Source organism: Vitis riparia, chromosome 6, assembly GCF_004353265.1.
Source record: "Vitis riparia cultivar Riparia Gloire de Montpellier isolate 1030 chromosome 6, EGFV_Vit.rip_1.0, whole genome shotgun sequence".
NCBI lineage: Eukaryota > Viridiplantae > Streptophyta > Magnoliopsida > Vitales > Vitaceae > Vitis > Vitis riparia.
Genome location: NC_048436.1, coordinates 8135118 through 8152012, shown reverse-complemented (window position 1 = coordinate 8152012; position 16895 = coordinate 8135118). Strand labels below are relative to the sequence as shown.

The window sequence follows — 16895 nt, the reverse complement described above, 5'->3', positions numbered from 1 at the left end:
TCCTTTAAATCAACGGCTCTACTACATTTAGGTTAGACTGGCGCTACATGTATGTCCAAAAATGAAGACCACCTGTGAGAGTGTCAAGGGAGTAACGTGGTAGAGGAACCTAGGGCTTTGGAGCAATCACGTGATGGCCCAAATGCCAAAACCACACTGCAGTGGTTCATGTCTTTGCTCCATATATAAACAAAGCAGCGAGTTGAATACCCAAGAAATTCACTTAAAGTAATCAATATTACGATTGTCGACGGATTCAGTGGGTACAGATGAGACTTGCTTTACCAAACTCCAAGTCATTTCCCTTTCCTGAGAGACTCGTATGCTTTGACCTCAAACCTCCAACTGCTTTCACCAGGCCTCTCTCTCGAGTACCAGCCTTGAGGTATGAAACTCTCTGTATATATTAGAACGTATTCTCATAGATCTGATACTGCGTGTCTCTATATAGTTCTATTGCTTAGTTATATAGTGACATGTCTTGAATACTTTGATTGAACCTTCCTTTGTATGCTACTGCAAGCATCTCTTGTTGATGATTTTAGCTTCTAAACTCCCCCAATAATGCTTGCTTAAAAACTATTAGAAATACATGAGGAAGAAATTAATGAAAAACATGATAAAATATTATTGCGGAGTTAGTAAATTCTTAAAGATTTTCGTTCAAGATAGTGGATTTTTTTAGGATAATTTCTATCATTTTTAAGCTTAATTAGTATCAATAAATAATATTATTATATTTTCCAAGTAAAATAAATTTTCAAAAAATATGAAAAATTATCAAATTTTCATGGTACAAAGAAGGTGAGGATTTCTCATATTCTTCGTACCCTTTCTTATATTTTTCGTACCATTCCTCACATTTTTTATACTCTTACTCACATTTTTCGTACATTTTATAATTACTTAGTGTTTTAAAATGTGGAAAAATCATCTAACTAACCATACACCAACTACAAAAAATATGAGATTTTGAAACTTTACTTTTTTCTTTTTAATTTTGGTGTAAAATGGGAAAAAATATTGTCTATTCATGTACTCTAATAGTGCTTTCAAATTTGGTTCACAATTATCCTCAAAAGTAAAGGACAAAGTACACACCAATTTAATACCACCTGCTGTTAACAAATACATGTGTCATTTATTTTTATTATTTTTCTCATATCAATATATCTCCCTTACCACTTGTCATGTTTCCACTTTTTTCTTTTTTATTTTCTTTTTTTTCCTCTTCTGCCACCATAATCCATTGTCACCTATTATAGTTTTTATTATTATTTTTCTTTTTTTTTCCCTTTATATTCTTTTTAATATGCTCGTGCATTTTCTCATAAAACTTCTTTAATTTTAATTTATTTTTACTCTCTAATTTGTCTATATTTATTGATTTTAATTATTTTTTAACATATTAAACTTAAAATGATAATATATAATAAATAATTAATATAAAAAATTAAATAAAACAAAATATATAATGGACAAAAATGAAAATATTATCCCACAAATAATAATGATTTTAAATATTAATTATAATAATATATTTTATAAATTAAAGTTTAAATTTAAAAATTCCATTTTATTATTTAGAAGTTTATGATATAAGTTTTTTATATTAATACTAAACAAAAGATTTATTTTTTTATATTAATACATTTTATAAATCTTTTGTTTAGTATTAATATAAAAAATCTTATATCATAAACTTCTAAATAATAAAATGGAATTTTTGTATTTAAACCTTTATTTATAAAATGTATTATTATAATTAATATTTAAAATTATTATTATTTGTGGGATAATATTTTCATTTTTGTCCATTATATAATTTGTTTTTATTTAATTTGTTATATTAATTATTTATTATATATTATCATTTTAAGTTTAATATGTCAAAAAAATATTTAAAATCAATAAATATAGAGAGTAAAAATAAATTAAAATTAGAGAAGTTTTATGAGAAAATGTACAAGCATATTAAAAAGAATATAAAGGGAAAAAAGAAAAATAATAATAAAAACTATAATAGGTGACAATGGATTATGGTGGCAGGAGAGGAAAGAAAAAGAAAAAAGAAAAAAGTGGAAATATGACAAGTGGTAAGGGAGATATATTGACGTGAAAAAAATAATAAAAATAAACGACATATGTACTTGTTAATAGATGGTATTAAATTGGTGTGTACTTTGTCCTTTACTTTTGAAGATAATTATGGAACAAATTTAAAAGCACTATTGGAGTGCATGAATAAACAATATTTTTTCTCATTTTACACCAAAATTAAAAAAAAAAAAAAAAAAAAGTAAAGTTCCAAAATCTCATATTTTTTGTAGTTGGTGTATGATTAGATGATTTTACCTTAAAATTTTTTAAAAAAATTAGGATAATTTCCATCATTTCTAAGCTTACTTAATATCAATAAAAACTATTATTATATTTTCAAGTGGAAAAAAAATTCAAAAAATATGAAAAATTATAAAATTTCAAGGGGAAGAAGAATGTGAGGAAGGGTATGAAGAATATGAGGATTTCTGGTATTCTTTGTACCCTTCCTCACATTCTTCGTACTTTATTTCTTTTTTTTTTAATTTTTTAGGATAATTTCCATCATTTCTAAGCTTAATTAGTATCAATAGACAATATTATTGTATTTTTAAGTGGAAAAAAAATCAAAAAATTGTAAAATTTTAAGAGTACAAAGAATGTGAGAAAGAGTACGAAGAATGTGAGGAATTGTACAAAAAATGTGAAGATTTCTTACATTCTTCGTACCCTTCCTCACATTCTTCGTACCATCTCCAAATTTTTAATGTTTTAATTTTTTAAAATTTCTTTTAAGGGTAATTTCCATCATTTCTAAGCTTAATTGGTATCAATAAATAATATTATTGTATTTCCATGTGGAAATTTTTTTTGAAAAGTTTGAAAATTTGTAAAATTTTCGAGGGTAAAGAGAATGTGACGAAGAGTGCTAAGAATGTAAGGATTCCTCACATTCTTTATATCATTCCTCACATTTTTCATACCTTCTACAATTACTTAGTGTTTTAATTTTTAATTTTTTTTAAAAATAATTTCCATCATTTCTAAGCTTGATTAGTATCAATAAACAATATTATTTGTATTTTTAAGTGGAAAAAAATCGAAAAATTCAAAAAATTGTTAAATTTCATGGTACAAGAGAATACGAGGTAGGGTCTGAAGAATGTGAGGATTGCTCACATTCTTCGTACCCTCTACGATTACTTAGGGTTTTAAATTTTTTATTTTTTATTTTTTTAAAAAATAATTTTCATCATTTCTAAGCTTAATTAGTATCAATAAACAATATTATTATAAGGAATGATATAGAGAATATAAGGATTCCTCATAATTTTCATACATTTTCTCATATTTTTTGTATCCTTTCTAATTTTTTAATGTTTTTAATTTTCTAATTTTTTAGGATAATTTACATCATTTCCAATTTTAAATTTTTTTAATTCTTTTTTTTTTTGTAACAATTCTATCAATAATAACTCAAAATAATATTATTAAACTATGTTATTGTCATTTCAAGTTAAAAAGTAAATCTGAAATTTTAAAAATATAAATAATTTAGGGTACGAAAAATATGAGAACAGCATGAAAAATGTGATAAATACATGTTTGGTACTTTCATCACATTTTTCATATTGATTTTTAGTTTTAAAATTTTTGAAATTACTAATTTATTTTTTAAAATACTATCATTAGTAACTCAAAAGAATATTAGTAATTTATTTTATTGTAATTTAAATTTAAAAACCTTATATTCAAAAAATGTAAAATTTGGAGAGTACCGAAAAAATTAGGACAATCTAATTACCTAAGCTTTACATATGACTATCAAAATGTTAAATTTTAATGAAAATACTCATTTCATATTAAAATATCTCCATATTCATTTTTATGTTAAATTTAAATGTTTAATAATTTGTTAAAAATAAAATAATGTAATTATGATATATGATGTTTTTTTTTTGTTAATAAATATGTTTTCAAATTTTATATCATTTTTTTTTTTCAATTCTATTTTTATCTCATATTTATTTTATTTAAACCTAAAATTGTTGAAAATGGAGGAAGAAATTAAAGGAGATGGCCTTAACTGGTTAAGTGGAATTTTTTTTTTTCGAATTTAAAATGGATGGCCAAGATGTAATCTTGGACATCCAATGGCTAAAAAACTTTTCGGTACGGTACCGTAGGAGGTACCCTAGAATTTTCCCTTAAAGTAATCAACATCACGGATTCAGTGGGTACAGATGAGACTTGCTTTACCAAACTCCAAATCATTTCCCTTTCCTGAGAGACTCGTATGCTTTGGCCTCAAACCCTCCAACTGCTTTCACCAGGCCTGTCTCTCCAGTACCAACCTTGAGGTATGAATCTCTCTGTATATATTAGAACATATATATTCTCATAGATCTGGGACTGCGTTTCTCTATATAGTTCTATTGCTTAGTTATATATTGGCATGTCTTGAATACTTTGAATGAACCTTCCTTTGTATGCCACTGCAAGCATCTCTTGTTGATGATTTTAGCTTCTAAACTCCCCAATAATGCTTGCTTAAAAACTATTAGAAATACATGAGGAAGAAATTAATGAAAAAACATGATAAAATATTACTGGGGAGTTGGTAAATTCTTAAAGATTTTGGTTCAAGATAGTGGATTTGTGTCTTGCGGCTGAGGCTTTCTTAATTTTGACCTTTTGGAATTATCTGTCTCTTATCACTTATCCTACAAACAAATTTACAGATGTTTTTAATTTTCTTTTTATTTTTATTTTATGGAAAAAGTCATTTTTCTTTTTTATCTTCTCAAATTTTATCAGTTATATAACCTACAAACATGATTTCTTATTCAAAATAAAACTAAATTTACTATTTTTTTAAAAAAATGACTTAAAAATAAGTTAAATTACCGCATTCTCATGCAATTTAATTTAAAATAAATTTACCATAAATTAGCAAAGTTTTCATAGAAAAACAAAAAGTAAATATAATTGATATAGATTCTATTTTTAAGCATTTTATCTTATTTCTCAAACAAATTAAAATTTAAGGGTGTATTTGACAACTGTTTGTTAAGAATAGAAAACAAAAAATAAGATACTTTCATAATATTTTTTAATTATTTTCATTTGTTTTTTTGAAAACCGTTTAAAAAAATAATTATACAAGTATATAAAATGATTAAAAATAAAGAACTAGAGATAAGAATTATTTTTAAAACATATTTAAAAATATTAAAAATAGGTTAAAAATATTTTAAGTTCTCAAATAGACTTTTATTTTACAAAATATTATAGAACAATTTTCAAAAACTGTTCACATAAACTATTTTTTAAAGCTATTTTCGAAAATAGTTACCAACCAAGACTTAAAATTTTCTTAAAAATTATTACTAATAAGAAAATCAACAAGATAAGAATCGATTAATTTTGATAAGAAATAAATATTTCACTAGATACGATGATTGTTTTTGTTTTATAACTCATTCAATTGTTAGTGAAATTGAACTATAGAAATTATTTCCTAGTTCAAAAACAAAACCAACCACACTAAAAAAAAAATCATAAAATTTATATCCATATTTATTATATATATATTTTTTAAAGTTTAAACACTTACAATGCCATAAAACCAAAATAAATTAATTGTCCTATTCCGATACAATGTCTTAGTTTAGAACTCCAAAATATAATTAATATTGATTTAAATATATTTAAGAATCAATAAGTACTTTAACTAATTTTGAAAAAATTTAAAAATTAGGATTTGATAGCAGTGTAGTAACAATAGTTTACAAAAATATTTATGGTATCGCAAACCTCTAAAAAGAAGAAGAAAAAAAACAAAAAAGCAATATGGTAATGGAAGCTATTTAGGAGACAGAAATTGACAGAGACCTTGAACAAAGTGAAGACCAAGCCTGCATGCATTAAGAAAGCGGATGATCCAAAGAAAAAGAGCCACATGAGTTCGAGATTCTTCGCTTCTAACGCCGCATCTCAGAATTATTCCAACCATCAACTTTCATTCTTCATCCATTTTATTAAACTACATGCATGTTACCATCAAACTTTTTCCTTTAAATTGATGTATCTTCCCTGTTCCCTTCCCCCATACTTTTCTCTGCAAACTTGCATTTTCTATCTTCTATATCTTCTTTCAAACCATTTTCGTCCAGCTCCATTCAACAACAAAATCTCTAATTGTAAGTAGTGATGCCTTTTATTATCATAGTTTCTTAGCTATTGCACTTTCTAAGATTTTGAATTACTTCATAAATGAGTCTCGACGTGCGCTAGATTATTTTTGTTATTAGTCCTCTACTGAACCCCCATGCATGTGCTATTTGTTGAACAACTTTTTGTTATCAGTCCTCTGCTGAATCCCCATGCATGTGATATTTGTTGAACTATCAATATATTTTTTTTTTAAATTTAGGGTATGCTTTGGAACTGTTTGAACAAAAAACATAGGAAATATTTTTGACAACCAAAAATTATTTTCTGTTTTTTTGTTTTTAGTTGTTTTCTATTGTTTTCATTTGTTTTATTACGACTGTTTTAAGAAATAATTATAGATAACATTTTTTTAGTTGTTTTCATTTGTTTTCTTTTTTTTGGGGGGGGGGAACTTCTTTAAGAAATAATTATACAAACATGTAGAATGATTAAAAATAAAACTCTACATATAAAAATTATTTTTAAAACATATTTAAAAATATTAAAAATAGGTTAAAAACATTTTAGATTTTTAAATAGACTTTCGTTCTACAAAAATCAAAAAACAATTCTCAAAAACTATTTTCAAAAACTATTTTTCAAAATTATTTTTGAAAATAGTTACCAAAATAGGCTTTTTAATCTCATTGGATTTTGGTTCAATATACATATCATGATTCTTAACACTATTAATATTATTTTGTTTAAAGTATTGTTATATAAGAAATGATTGTGTTTTGTTGGAAGCCCGGAAAGAAGTTCCTTTTTTTTTTCTCTCTTTTTTGAAAACTAGAGACAATGGAAATAACACAAGAAAAAAAAATCCATCTTTAGCATGCTTTACAATTATATTGAAAATACCTTTCTACTAGCAATTATAGAAATGCTTCATCAATCTAGTGGGCTTGTTATTTTTCTTTATTGATAAATTTAATAATCTGTAACATAGTTTTAACAAACCTCGGCTAGCTACTGCTTTTAAAATAAGAATATAAATATTTTTTTAACTATACTTTAATTTTCATAAATGTTAACATTGCTTCTTCTTTTTTTTCCAAAAATAGAAAAGTAAATTTTTTTATAGCATTATAGTTTTAATTTTTCTAACAAATACCATAAATAAAAGTAAAATTAGATTATCAAACTTGATCTTTAAAATTGTTTACGGTTTTTAGTATTAAAAACAATACATGATTATTGAAAAATTATTTCCGAATCTACGATAGTCTAGGAGGAGCCAAACAAAATACAGAAATAATTTTAAATTTTAAAAAGTTACTATAAAATTGTTTTTTCAAATAACAATTTCAATATGATGTAACAATACCAAAGTTATTTTTTCAAATAAACAACTTCATCATATTTACAGGGAAGTAAATAGAATACCAAACCGTTTAGTTAAGAAGGGTATTTATAATATAAAGTCGATTTGATAGTCAAACTTTCTTAAAGATGTTGCAAATTTGATTTTGAAGATTACTATGACTTATTTTTAATCAAATTTATAAGTATTATGCTTTATAGTCTTTTTTCAAAATTTGATTTATAATATTATTGTGATTTATCTTTCAATAGAATTTATAAGTATTCTGCTTTATAGTCTTTTTTTTTTTTTTTTGACAAATATTTATTTTTAATTAGTGGTACGGATATAAAAGAACCCTACTAATGATGTAATATCTCACAAACACAACTTTGGTTAAGTTCTCTAAGACAAACTTTATGAATACAATCACTAAAAACACTTAGGTATAATAAAAACAGCTTTTCTATTCATATTTTTAGTAGTATATTATATAATAAAAAAAAAGTAATTTAAAAGTAATTTGTAAGGATTTCCTCTTACTCTAAAATAGGCATCCCATTCACCATTGTGTACCATGGATATTTCTAATAATAAAAAAGTTTTAATGTCTTTTTGACTAATTTTATTTAAGGTGGTTGTACCTTAAAATAAGTTAAATTCAAAGTTAAAAAAACATTGATTCTTATAAAAGTTCTATTTTATCTTATGCAAGTAGTTTTTTTATATTTAATAAAAAATTTATAATATCAATATTACTCTTTAAAAATTGTGACTTTGTTTTTAATTTCAATTTTCAATAAAATAAAAAATGGGAAGCTATTCCAAGTCATATTTAATTTATGATATATCATAAGATAAGAGATAGGATAATATATTTTATTTTTTGTTGGAACATTGAATAAAATAGGTAATTTACTTTCTTTCTTATATCCAATCTAAACAAGATATAATAATCTAAAATATGAAATATACAAAACGTATGAATAATAAATTCATTCCTTTAATCCAATTTTTAAAATTAAACTTCTAGTTCCAAAAAGAAAAGAATTAGTATATATCTATATATATATAGTTTTTTTATAACTTCGTTTTTTACCTTTTTTATATCTTTATTTTCTTTGATAAATACAAAAAAGAAAATAAATAAGAGGAGAGAATATTAATTACCTTAAGTATTAATTTTTAATTAATAATTATTAATTAAAAGAAAAATGAAATTAGAATTTGCAATTTTTACCATGGGTAGATTGTATTCATTAAGCAGTTATAAGATCTATCAAGATTTGGATATGTTACATATTTAACTTGATTGTTTGTTAATGAGAGTTGTACCGGATATTGATATTGAAATTGATATCTTTCACTACTAATTTATTTACTAATCTATTTCATAAATAATATTATGGGATGATGAATCAAAAAAATTAAAAAAAAAAATTAAAAATCCTCTTTTACCAAATGTTAGACTATCTTGTCGAGGTACCAAGTTGTCATTCCATATTTTATTTATTCCACAAATTAAATATAAGGATTGCATAACATATCTTATAGGATATAATATTTATCTTTATTGAATATGTATGTTATTATTCAAAGATATATTTTATTTAAAAAATAAATCAATGGAATTCTTTAATAGAAGAAGTGATCTTTTTGTCATCTTCTTTTCTCAATGAACCATATAATTGTATCCTTAAATTATGTTTGGTTCTTGCAAAGTATTAAATAAAAAAATAAAAATAAATTTCTCATATTTGATTATCCTATGAAAAATATTAAAAAAAATCAAATATAATTAAAATTAATTAAAAACTTATATTTGACTTAAAATAATATATAAAAATAATTTATTAACTTTAAATCTATTTTATATTTTGCTTTACTTTTTCTTCCCTCGTACTATTCCACTATATTTTCTATAATTTTCCATAACCAAACATACCATTAAACCTTCTCGCTTTCCCTTTTCATCAACCACTCTCCTTCACTTATTCTTCTTCCTTGAGTGCTTATTCTTGAGTTTTTGCGGACGAGGTGGGTTGACAACCATGTAGGACAATGAGAGCCTTCCACTTTCACTCATACAAGATTGTGAAAGATTACTTACCCAAAACTTGGTGATGCATCATCATTCATTGTACTTGGTCCTTGGACGTGCAATAATTTGAGTCGTGAAATGACTTGTGGGTCCCCTGCTTATTTTTATTTTTAATTATAGGATGCTAGCTCCATACATATGGAGACAACTGAATCTGCTACTGGTTCTCCACTTCATTTTTTAGCATTTTTTTTTCCTGAAAAGAAATCTTTGATAGCAGAAAGGTAACAACAACAATAATAAAATACTATCTTAAAATTTCTTCAAAGATGCCGGCCAGGCGCTTCAACACTCTTACGTCTCTACTCCACATCTTATATTTCACGACTTTGTGACCCATGTGGTCCGACAGGTCTGCTACATTGAATTAATATTACCTACCGCTTGAATATCATAATGTATTATCATATATGAACCAAGTCCCAGAGCTCAACAGGTGCTTCATCTCAGGCGCAAAAACAAAGAGAAGAGAGGATCTGAAAAACGAATTCGAAGCATCACTGAAATGGAAGTGAATATGAAGCATGCAGCAGTAGAGAAGTAAGTCTGTTCTAACTTCTATGTTAGTTTTTAATTTTATGTAATGAAAAAATAACCCTGTCCCTACAAAAAAAATATTCTGTTACCAATTGAAAATCAGTCTGTAGTATTATTACCTTTCAATCTTTGGATTCAAAAAATATAGATGAGGAATTTGTGGTGTGTATAGGTGTGCAGTGGTTACGGGTGCAAACAAGGGCATTGGGCTGGAGACAGTGCGGCAGCTGGCGGCACAGGGCGTGAGGGTGGTGCTGACAGCCAGAGATGAGAAAAGGGGGATTCAGGCCACATCTTCTTTGCATAAACTGGGTTTCTCCACTGTGATTTTCCATCAGCTTGATGTTGTAGACCCTGCTAGCATTCGGTCTCTGGCCGACTTCATTAGACACCAGTTTGGAAAGCTTGACATCTTGGTAAGGACTTGGTTTCATACTTTCTACTTCATCACTGCTGCAGAATAAATGAATTGATTCTGAGTACTACAAATTTTTACTTGAGCAGGTCAATAATGCTGGAGCTTCAGGGGTGATAGTTGATGAGCAAGGCCTAAAGGCCTTGAACATAGATCCTGCATCTTGGGTAAGTTGAACGAAAATGTATAAAAATGTTTCTGTTATGAAATTAAACCAAAAATATCAAACACAGAAACTCTTTTCTGTATCTTTGCAGCTATCTGGAAAGGCGACCAACTTAGTTCAAGCAGTGATTAAACAAACCTATGAAAAGGCAGAAGAATGCTTAAACACTAATTACTATGGTTGCAAAAGAGTCACTGAAGCTCTCCTTCCACTGCTGAAGCTTTCCACTTTGGGAGCCAGGATTATTAATGTTTCCTCCCTCAGGGGCGAGCTAAAGGTGAGGACAATCTTTAACTGTTTTCTCTCATTCCCTTACCCCCATCATAGCTCTTTTACTTGTGCCTGCTGGTTTCAACAAAACCAGAAACTGCTAATACAGAATTATCACATTACACATTTACTCGCATGCAGAGGATTCCAAGTGAGAAGATACGAAACGAACTTGGCGATGTGGAATCTCTGACGGAAGATAAACTGGATGCCATATTGGAAAAGTTTTTGCATGATCTGAAAGCAAACGCACTCCAGGCGAATGGGTGGTCAGTAATGCTGCCTTCTTACAGCATTTCAAAGGCTACACTTAATGCCTACACCAGAGTTCTTGCTAAGAAGTACCCCGAAATGTGCATAAACTGTGTCCATCCAGGCTATGTTGATACAGATATAAACTGGCACACAGGAACAATGACCGTGGAAGAAGGAGCTAGAGGCCCAGTCAAGTTGGCTCTTCTACCAGATGGAGGTCCTACAGGCTGCTATTTTGATCGTACTGAGGTGGCTGACTTTTGAGTAGCCTTCATTGCAGCAGGTACCTAACTGAAAGGGAAACACTGACCCCATATAAACAAGTATCTGAGTAATGTTGAGGTTGTTTCATGGCATAATCTTTGTATTTTCTATGTGTTGTTCAATTTGCTTGTGAGCATCTACATATTCTATCTCAAGACAATGCCTAAATGTTAAGCATTTTCAAGATAAAATATTTATAAAATTGGAATTATGTAAAAAAATGAGAATAGTTATCTTATCAAATTAATTTTTAGCTAAAATACTCTCATGAAAAGTTCTAATTCTTTTAAGATTACATTCTCCTACTAGACAAAGTTTCAAATTTAGGAAATAATATTTTTGAAATTTTTCATAGAAGATAATTTATTCATTAAAGTAATCATTAAGGTTATAAAGCTCTTTATCAAATCAAAAGATTAAATGGGAGAGGATCATATCAAGGCCTTAACCTCCATAATCAAGTCCATCTTGATTTGGTTATCACCGCCCCAATGGCAGGTGGAGCCAAGGTATCAAGGAATATGGATTTTTCATAGATGAGACTAAATATGTTAGTAGTGGGAACAACCACCCCAATAATGTTCTTTACTTAGTAACATTGATGTCAAGAATTTTAGTTATACACTTAGAATATGAAAGTGGTTGGCCAATTTAGGAGCATTCATGGATTAATTAATAAACTAAAAGATATGTTGATCTTGCGTCAAGAACTTTCCAATTAAGTTAAATGTAAGCAGATCAATCTAAGAGGGTCTCTACCTAGTAATAAGATTATAACCTACCCAACGTAGACTTGATTCTTATGATGCTAGGACACCTAGCATATTATGATATATAGTCTGAAGAGTTCCACATTTGCTAAACTATTGTTTGCCTTAAATGTTCATTATTTAACATATGTCTTTGATTTTGTTATGGAAATCATGTCGTATATTCCTCACTCTCATTCTAACATTAATTAAAGAATCAAGTCTAAATATATGGGTTGGAAAGTAAATTGGATATAGAAATAATAACATAGAAAATAAAATAAATAGCCTTTAGAGGTAATTATTCCTTACAAACAAATCTAGCAAGAAGAAAGTGTAGTATATCAAAAGTGGCATAAGACGGATCAAAAGACCAAGTGTCTCATACTTGGGTCTTTGGATAATGTGTTGCAATAGCGACATAGGTCTATTGCTATGGTATATGATATTCTCTTTAGTCTCCAAGGAGTTTTTGGTGATAAATGCTATCCTTAGGAGTATTACATGAAGTTTATATGATCTTAGAGACCTTATTGAATTCCCATAGGATGATTAGGGGGATTCTTAAATATTATATGGGTGTTCATATGGAAGTTAAGGGTTCTTCATGTTACTCTACCAAAAAAAAAAAAGAATGACATTGAATAATAATAAAAAAAAGTTTAAATGAGGGAATAAAATGAGTAAACTCAAGGGCAAGTGATTCCTTTGTGGCTTTTTAGGACACTAAAAAAAGAATTTTGGGATTACCTAAGAAAAAGGAAAGTATACATCATATTTTCATTGTTGAATATATAGTAGTGGATAGATTTTAGGCCTACTATCTATAATTTTTTATTGGGTTTTCAATAAGAAAGCAAGTTTCATGATGGAGATGTACTTACCATAACTTCAGTTTGAAGGTTATTTGTTCATGGTAGTGGGAGGTATTACCTCTTTTCTGTATCTCTCCATACCACTTTTGTCAAGTAATGAGAATAGTCAAATCTCACTAAAAAGAAAAAAAAAACTTAGCACTAATTAAACATTTAACATCTAAGTTAGGTCATATTAATCTAAATATGATCTAAAGTTTGGTTAAATCTTGACCCTTTGATGCCAAAAGATCTTCTAGTTTGTGAATCTTGTATAAAAGGTAAAATAACTAAGAGGCCATTTATTACTAAAGGACATAAAGCTAAAGAAAGTGTTGAGTTCTCTTATACTGACAATTTGGGACCTTTCAATGTTCATGCTTGAGGAGTGTGTGAGTAATTTGTCATATTTACTAATTATAACTATATGTTTAGACATATTTACCTCATGCATAGGAAATATGATGCCTTCGATAAATTAATTGAATTAAGGAGAAATCAAATCGAGGTGGTAAGTTTATTTCTAGTTAGTTCAATTCTTTCCTTAGGGAGTGTTAGGGTAGAGCCCTTAAAAGCATGACATGTTGTAACAAATTCAAAGTTTATTATTCATTTCATAAAGTTCCAGTACACTTTAATCTATCCTTATCTCATGCATTGTACCATATAAGCATTTAGATCTACACCTCTTGCATTGTACATGACTTGAGCGCATTAGGAGTTGCGTGAAAGATTCCAGTTATGGGTTCCTTACAAGTAGATGATTTGTTCACAGTCAATTTGTATACTTAGGTAACCTATTTGAGGTTATAATGCACTAACTCTTAATTGGAAGGATGGTCAATCTTGGCCATTAGGATAGATTTCACATGGTGAGTACATTAGTGTGTATGGTTTACACATTAAACAAGATCTACGGTGAATCATGACATAAGGCTATTAGGTTATCATGACTTCACTAAGCTGTTATGTTATTTTGTCCCTCAATTTTGAGAGAATACTGAGTTTATGCCAAAATTAGCAGTGGCTTTGACCTATGGGTGAATGATCGCAAATTTCTATTGTAAATAAAATATTAAATCCTAAATACTCGATAACTCTGGTCAAGAAAAACAAGAGATAGAGTTACCAATGGTTTTGTAGTATTTTAGGTTTTCATCCTTCGGGATCTACTTTAATGTGTTCAATTTTTTTTAGATGAGAAAGATTAATTATTTGCTAAAATTAATGAAATGTTAAATTAAATTAATAAAGATAAAATATGAATAACAAATTCCTAAAATATTCAATGAAATAAATCAAACAAAAAAAAAATGTTCCGAAGAATTTCACAATCCAATGTCAAATCCTGATTGAATCTTAAGACAATATTGCATCTAGAACTTAATTTTTCCTTTTTAAAACAACTTCATAAACCATCAAGTGAATGAAATTAGTTAACAGTTAAAGGTTTGGATTTTTAACCCTTCCTACTCCTTATAGCTTTGTTTTAGGATAGATAATAATAGAGAAACCAGAGTAACTAATAATCAAGAGTTACCAAGACTCACTAGTATTTGGTAATAATCTACCGTATCATTCCCTAATATAACTCATAAGGATGGGTGATGGTTAATTTTGATTTTCAATTTTATTCGGTCAAAGCTCATATCCATCTTTATAGATTTGGCTCTTAGATTCGTTAACAGAATGATCCAATTATAGTAACCAATTATCAAGGTTTTCCAAGAATCACTAGTATGTTGATAAGAATCCTATGTAATTTATCTAGGATGATCTCATATAAAGGATTTATTCCTATTAATTAAATCTTGAAAACATAAAGAAAACCATAACTTTACCATGTTCTTACTATTATTCTTTGGATACTTCACCTTCATGTTAGCATCTCTAGAACAATCAAGTTAGCTAAACATGGTGAAGGATTTATCCTTACAACCAATATTTGGTTACCAAGAAAATAAAATAGAAAGATGGAAAGAAAAGAAAAAAAAAAAAACATAAAACTTCATCAAAGACTTTCAAGAGAGATCAATCTCCCTTTCTCTGTTCTTTTCCAAATCAAGAAATCCCTAGAAAACCTAAAAATTGAGTTTTTATAGTTTTCACAAAACGCAACACATGGCATGTTCCTATTGGGTACTTATTTTAGAATTAATTACCTAAAACTGGTTTTAAAAAAATAATAAAATCATAATTTCCAATCATATGGGATCCACTTAGGGTGGATAGAGAGCCTAAAATGCAATTCCCAATGTGGAAGAGGTGAAACATCAAGGTGGCAATGTGTTATTTTGAAATTGGTGTCATTTCGAAATGGTCATTCAACTTTGCGTGGTTGTCTTCAAATAATCATAACTTCTTCGTTTCAACTTTGATTTGCACACTATTTGAAACTTTCAACTCCTGACTTCTTGAGCTTCAAAATCATATGTAGCTTTCATGGGAAGTACTTCAAAAATCATGTCAAATAAGGGTATGTGTTGCTGCCAAGTTTGAGTTTCAAATTTCATTTTAAGCATGATTGCATTTACTTCCAGCCCCGTTTCTCATGGTTGTTTGTCATCTATCTCACTCCATAACATTCATTGCTAGTATTTCATGACCATTACTCACTTATTTCAACCTTTCTTGGTCTCTTCAAGGTTCACAAGTTCGAAGTCTCTCATTTATGCATATTTAACCCCTTCTACTTCCTTAATTGAGAATGATTTTTTCATTTAACATTCTTTTCATCCCTTAAACCTAGAATTAGGCTCAAAATAGAAGTTAGATTCATAACTAGGGTCATAGCATTAATTTGAGTTAAATTAGATGATTTGAATTTTTTATATTGCACAAATCATATCATATATGTGCTATTAGAGCGCATATTTTGGCTCCAATTAGTGAGATCCTAAAATGATCATATATTCCCTATAGATTGGGTCACAATTGATAAAAGTGATAGCAATAGGTATTCACAATAAAGGCACCATGATATTTCATGAGATTGAGACATCGTGTACTCTTGGGTGATCCTAAGGAGGTATGTAAACTATGACTATAATAGTTTCTTAAGTGGAACTTGACATAAACTCTTGATGAGCTAAGATATGTTAATTGATCACACTATAATAGGATTTCGAACTCAAGAATAGTAGAGACAATATTTGAGAGGCTAATAGCATTCACCTCATTAGATTATGGACACTAATTCATAGGGAGATTGTATACAATGAATAGCAAGTCACGAACCTGAGCAATTAGTGTCTCGTTGTCATTTAAGGGTACTAAAGTGTAGTTGATTCTTTGTAATAATATGTTAAATCAACTCGAAAATTGGATTTTAAGGGAGTCAATATTGTCCTATAGGTCCTAGTGGTCTCCCCTTGAGTTGATATATCTTGATAGCATGGTTTATGAGGGTTGGATCGGCTCTTAATTCACTTGTGTGTATAAGGGTATTTTGGTAATTTTGTACGATTGCATAGAGCAACATCTCTAGATTGAGCTAATTGATTAATTAGACAACTCTGTTGGGTTAATTAATCAATTAGAACCCTTTTTGGGTTAGATTTAGTGACCCAAGCCCTTAATGAACTCAAGTCACTTAAGCCTAGTAGGAAACTATATAAATACCCTTTTAAGGGTTAGGATTTCAAGCTTTTGTCTACTTCTTCCTTCTAGAGAGAGAAAGAGCTCTAGTCTCTACCCTACAAATCCCCCATCATTTGAGTGTCAAAG

The 16895-nt window shown here is 28.1% G+C and overlaps 1 protein-coding gene across 6 annotated transcripts; it reads left to right on the top strand.

The window, feature by feature from the left end:
- Window positions 1-301: 301 nt before the first annotated feature.
- LOC117915661 ((+)-neomenthol dehydrogenase-like) lies at window positions 302-11787 on the top strand. 6 transcript variants are annotated; one of them, XM_034831290.1, is made up of 6 exons: window positions 302-385; window positions 10110-10199; window positions 10369-10612; window positions 10701-10778; window positions 10869-11054; window positions 11189-11787. In XM_034831290.1, the coding sequence occupies exons 2-6, from the start codon at window positions 10165-10167 to the stop codon at window positions 11564-11566; spliced, it is 921 nt and encodes a 306-aa protein (XP_034687181.1). In that variant the 5' UTR covers window positions 302-385; window positions 10110-10164; the 3' UTR covers window positions 11567-11787. The 6 variants fall into 6 exon arrangements, with proteins under 6 accessions (XP_034687181.1, XP_034687180.1, XP_034687175.1 ...); XM_034831289.1 differs by having other exon boundaries at window positions 10086-10199; XM_034831284.1 differs by lacking the exon at window positions 302-385 and adding an exon at window positions 4275-4400 and having other exon boundaries at window positions 10096-10199.
- The last annotated feature ends 5108 nt before the right edge of the window (window positions 11788-16895 follow it).

Bases quoted from the DNA above. Each gene is read 5' to 3' on its own strand.
- LOC117915661 (XM_034831284.1), top strand. From the start codon at position 4,284: ATGAGACTTGCTTTACCAAACTCCAAATCATTTCCCTTTCCTGAGAGA. The intron at 10,200-10,368 runs GTAAGTCTGTTC...TGGTGTGTATAG, and splicing joins AAGCATGCAGCAGTAGAGAA to GTGTGCAGTGGTTACGGGTG. The intron at 10,779-10,868 runs GTAAGTTGAACG...GTATCTTTGCAG, and splicing joins ACATAGATCCTGCATCTTGG to CTATCTGGAAAGGCGACCAA.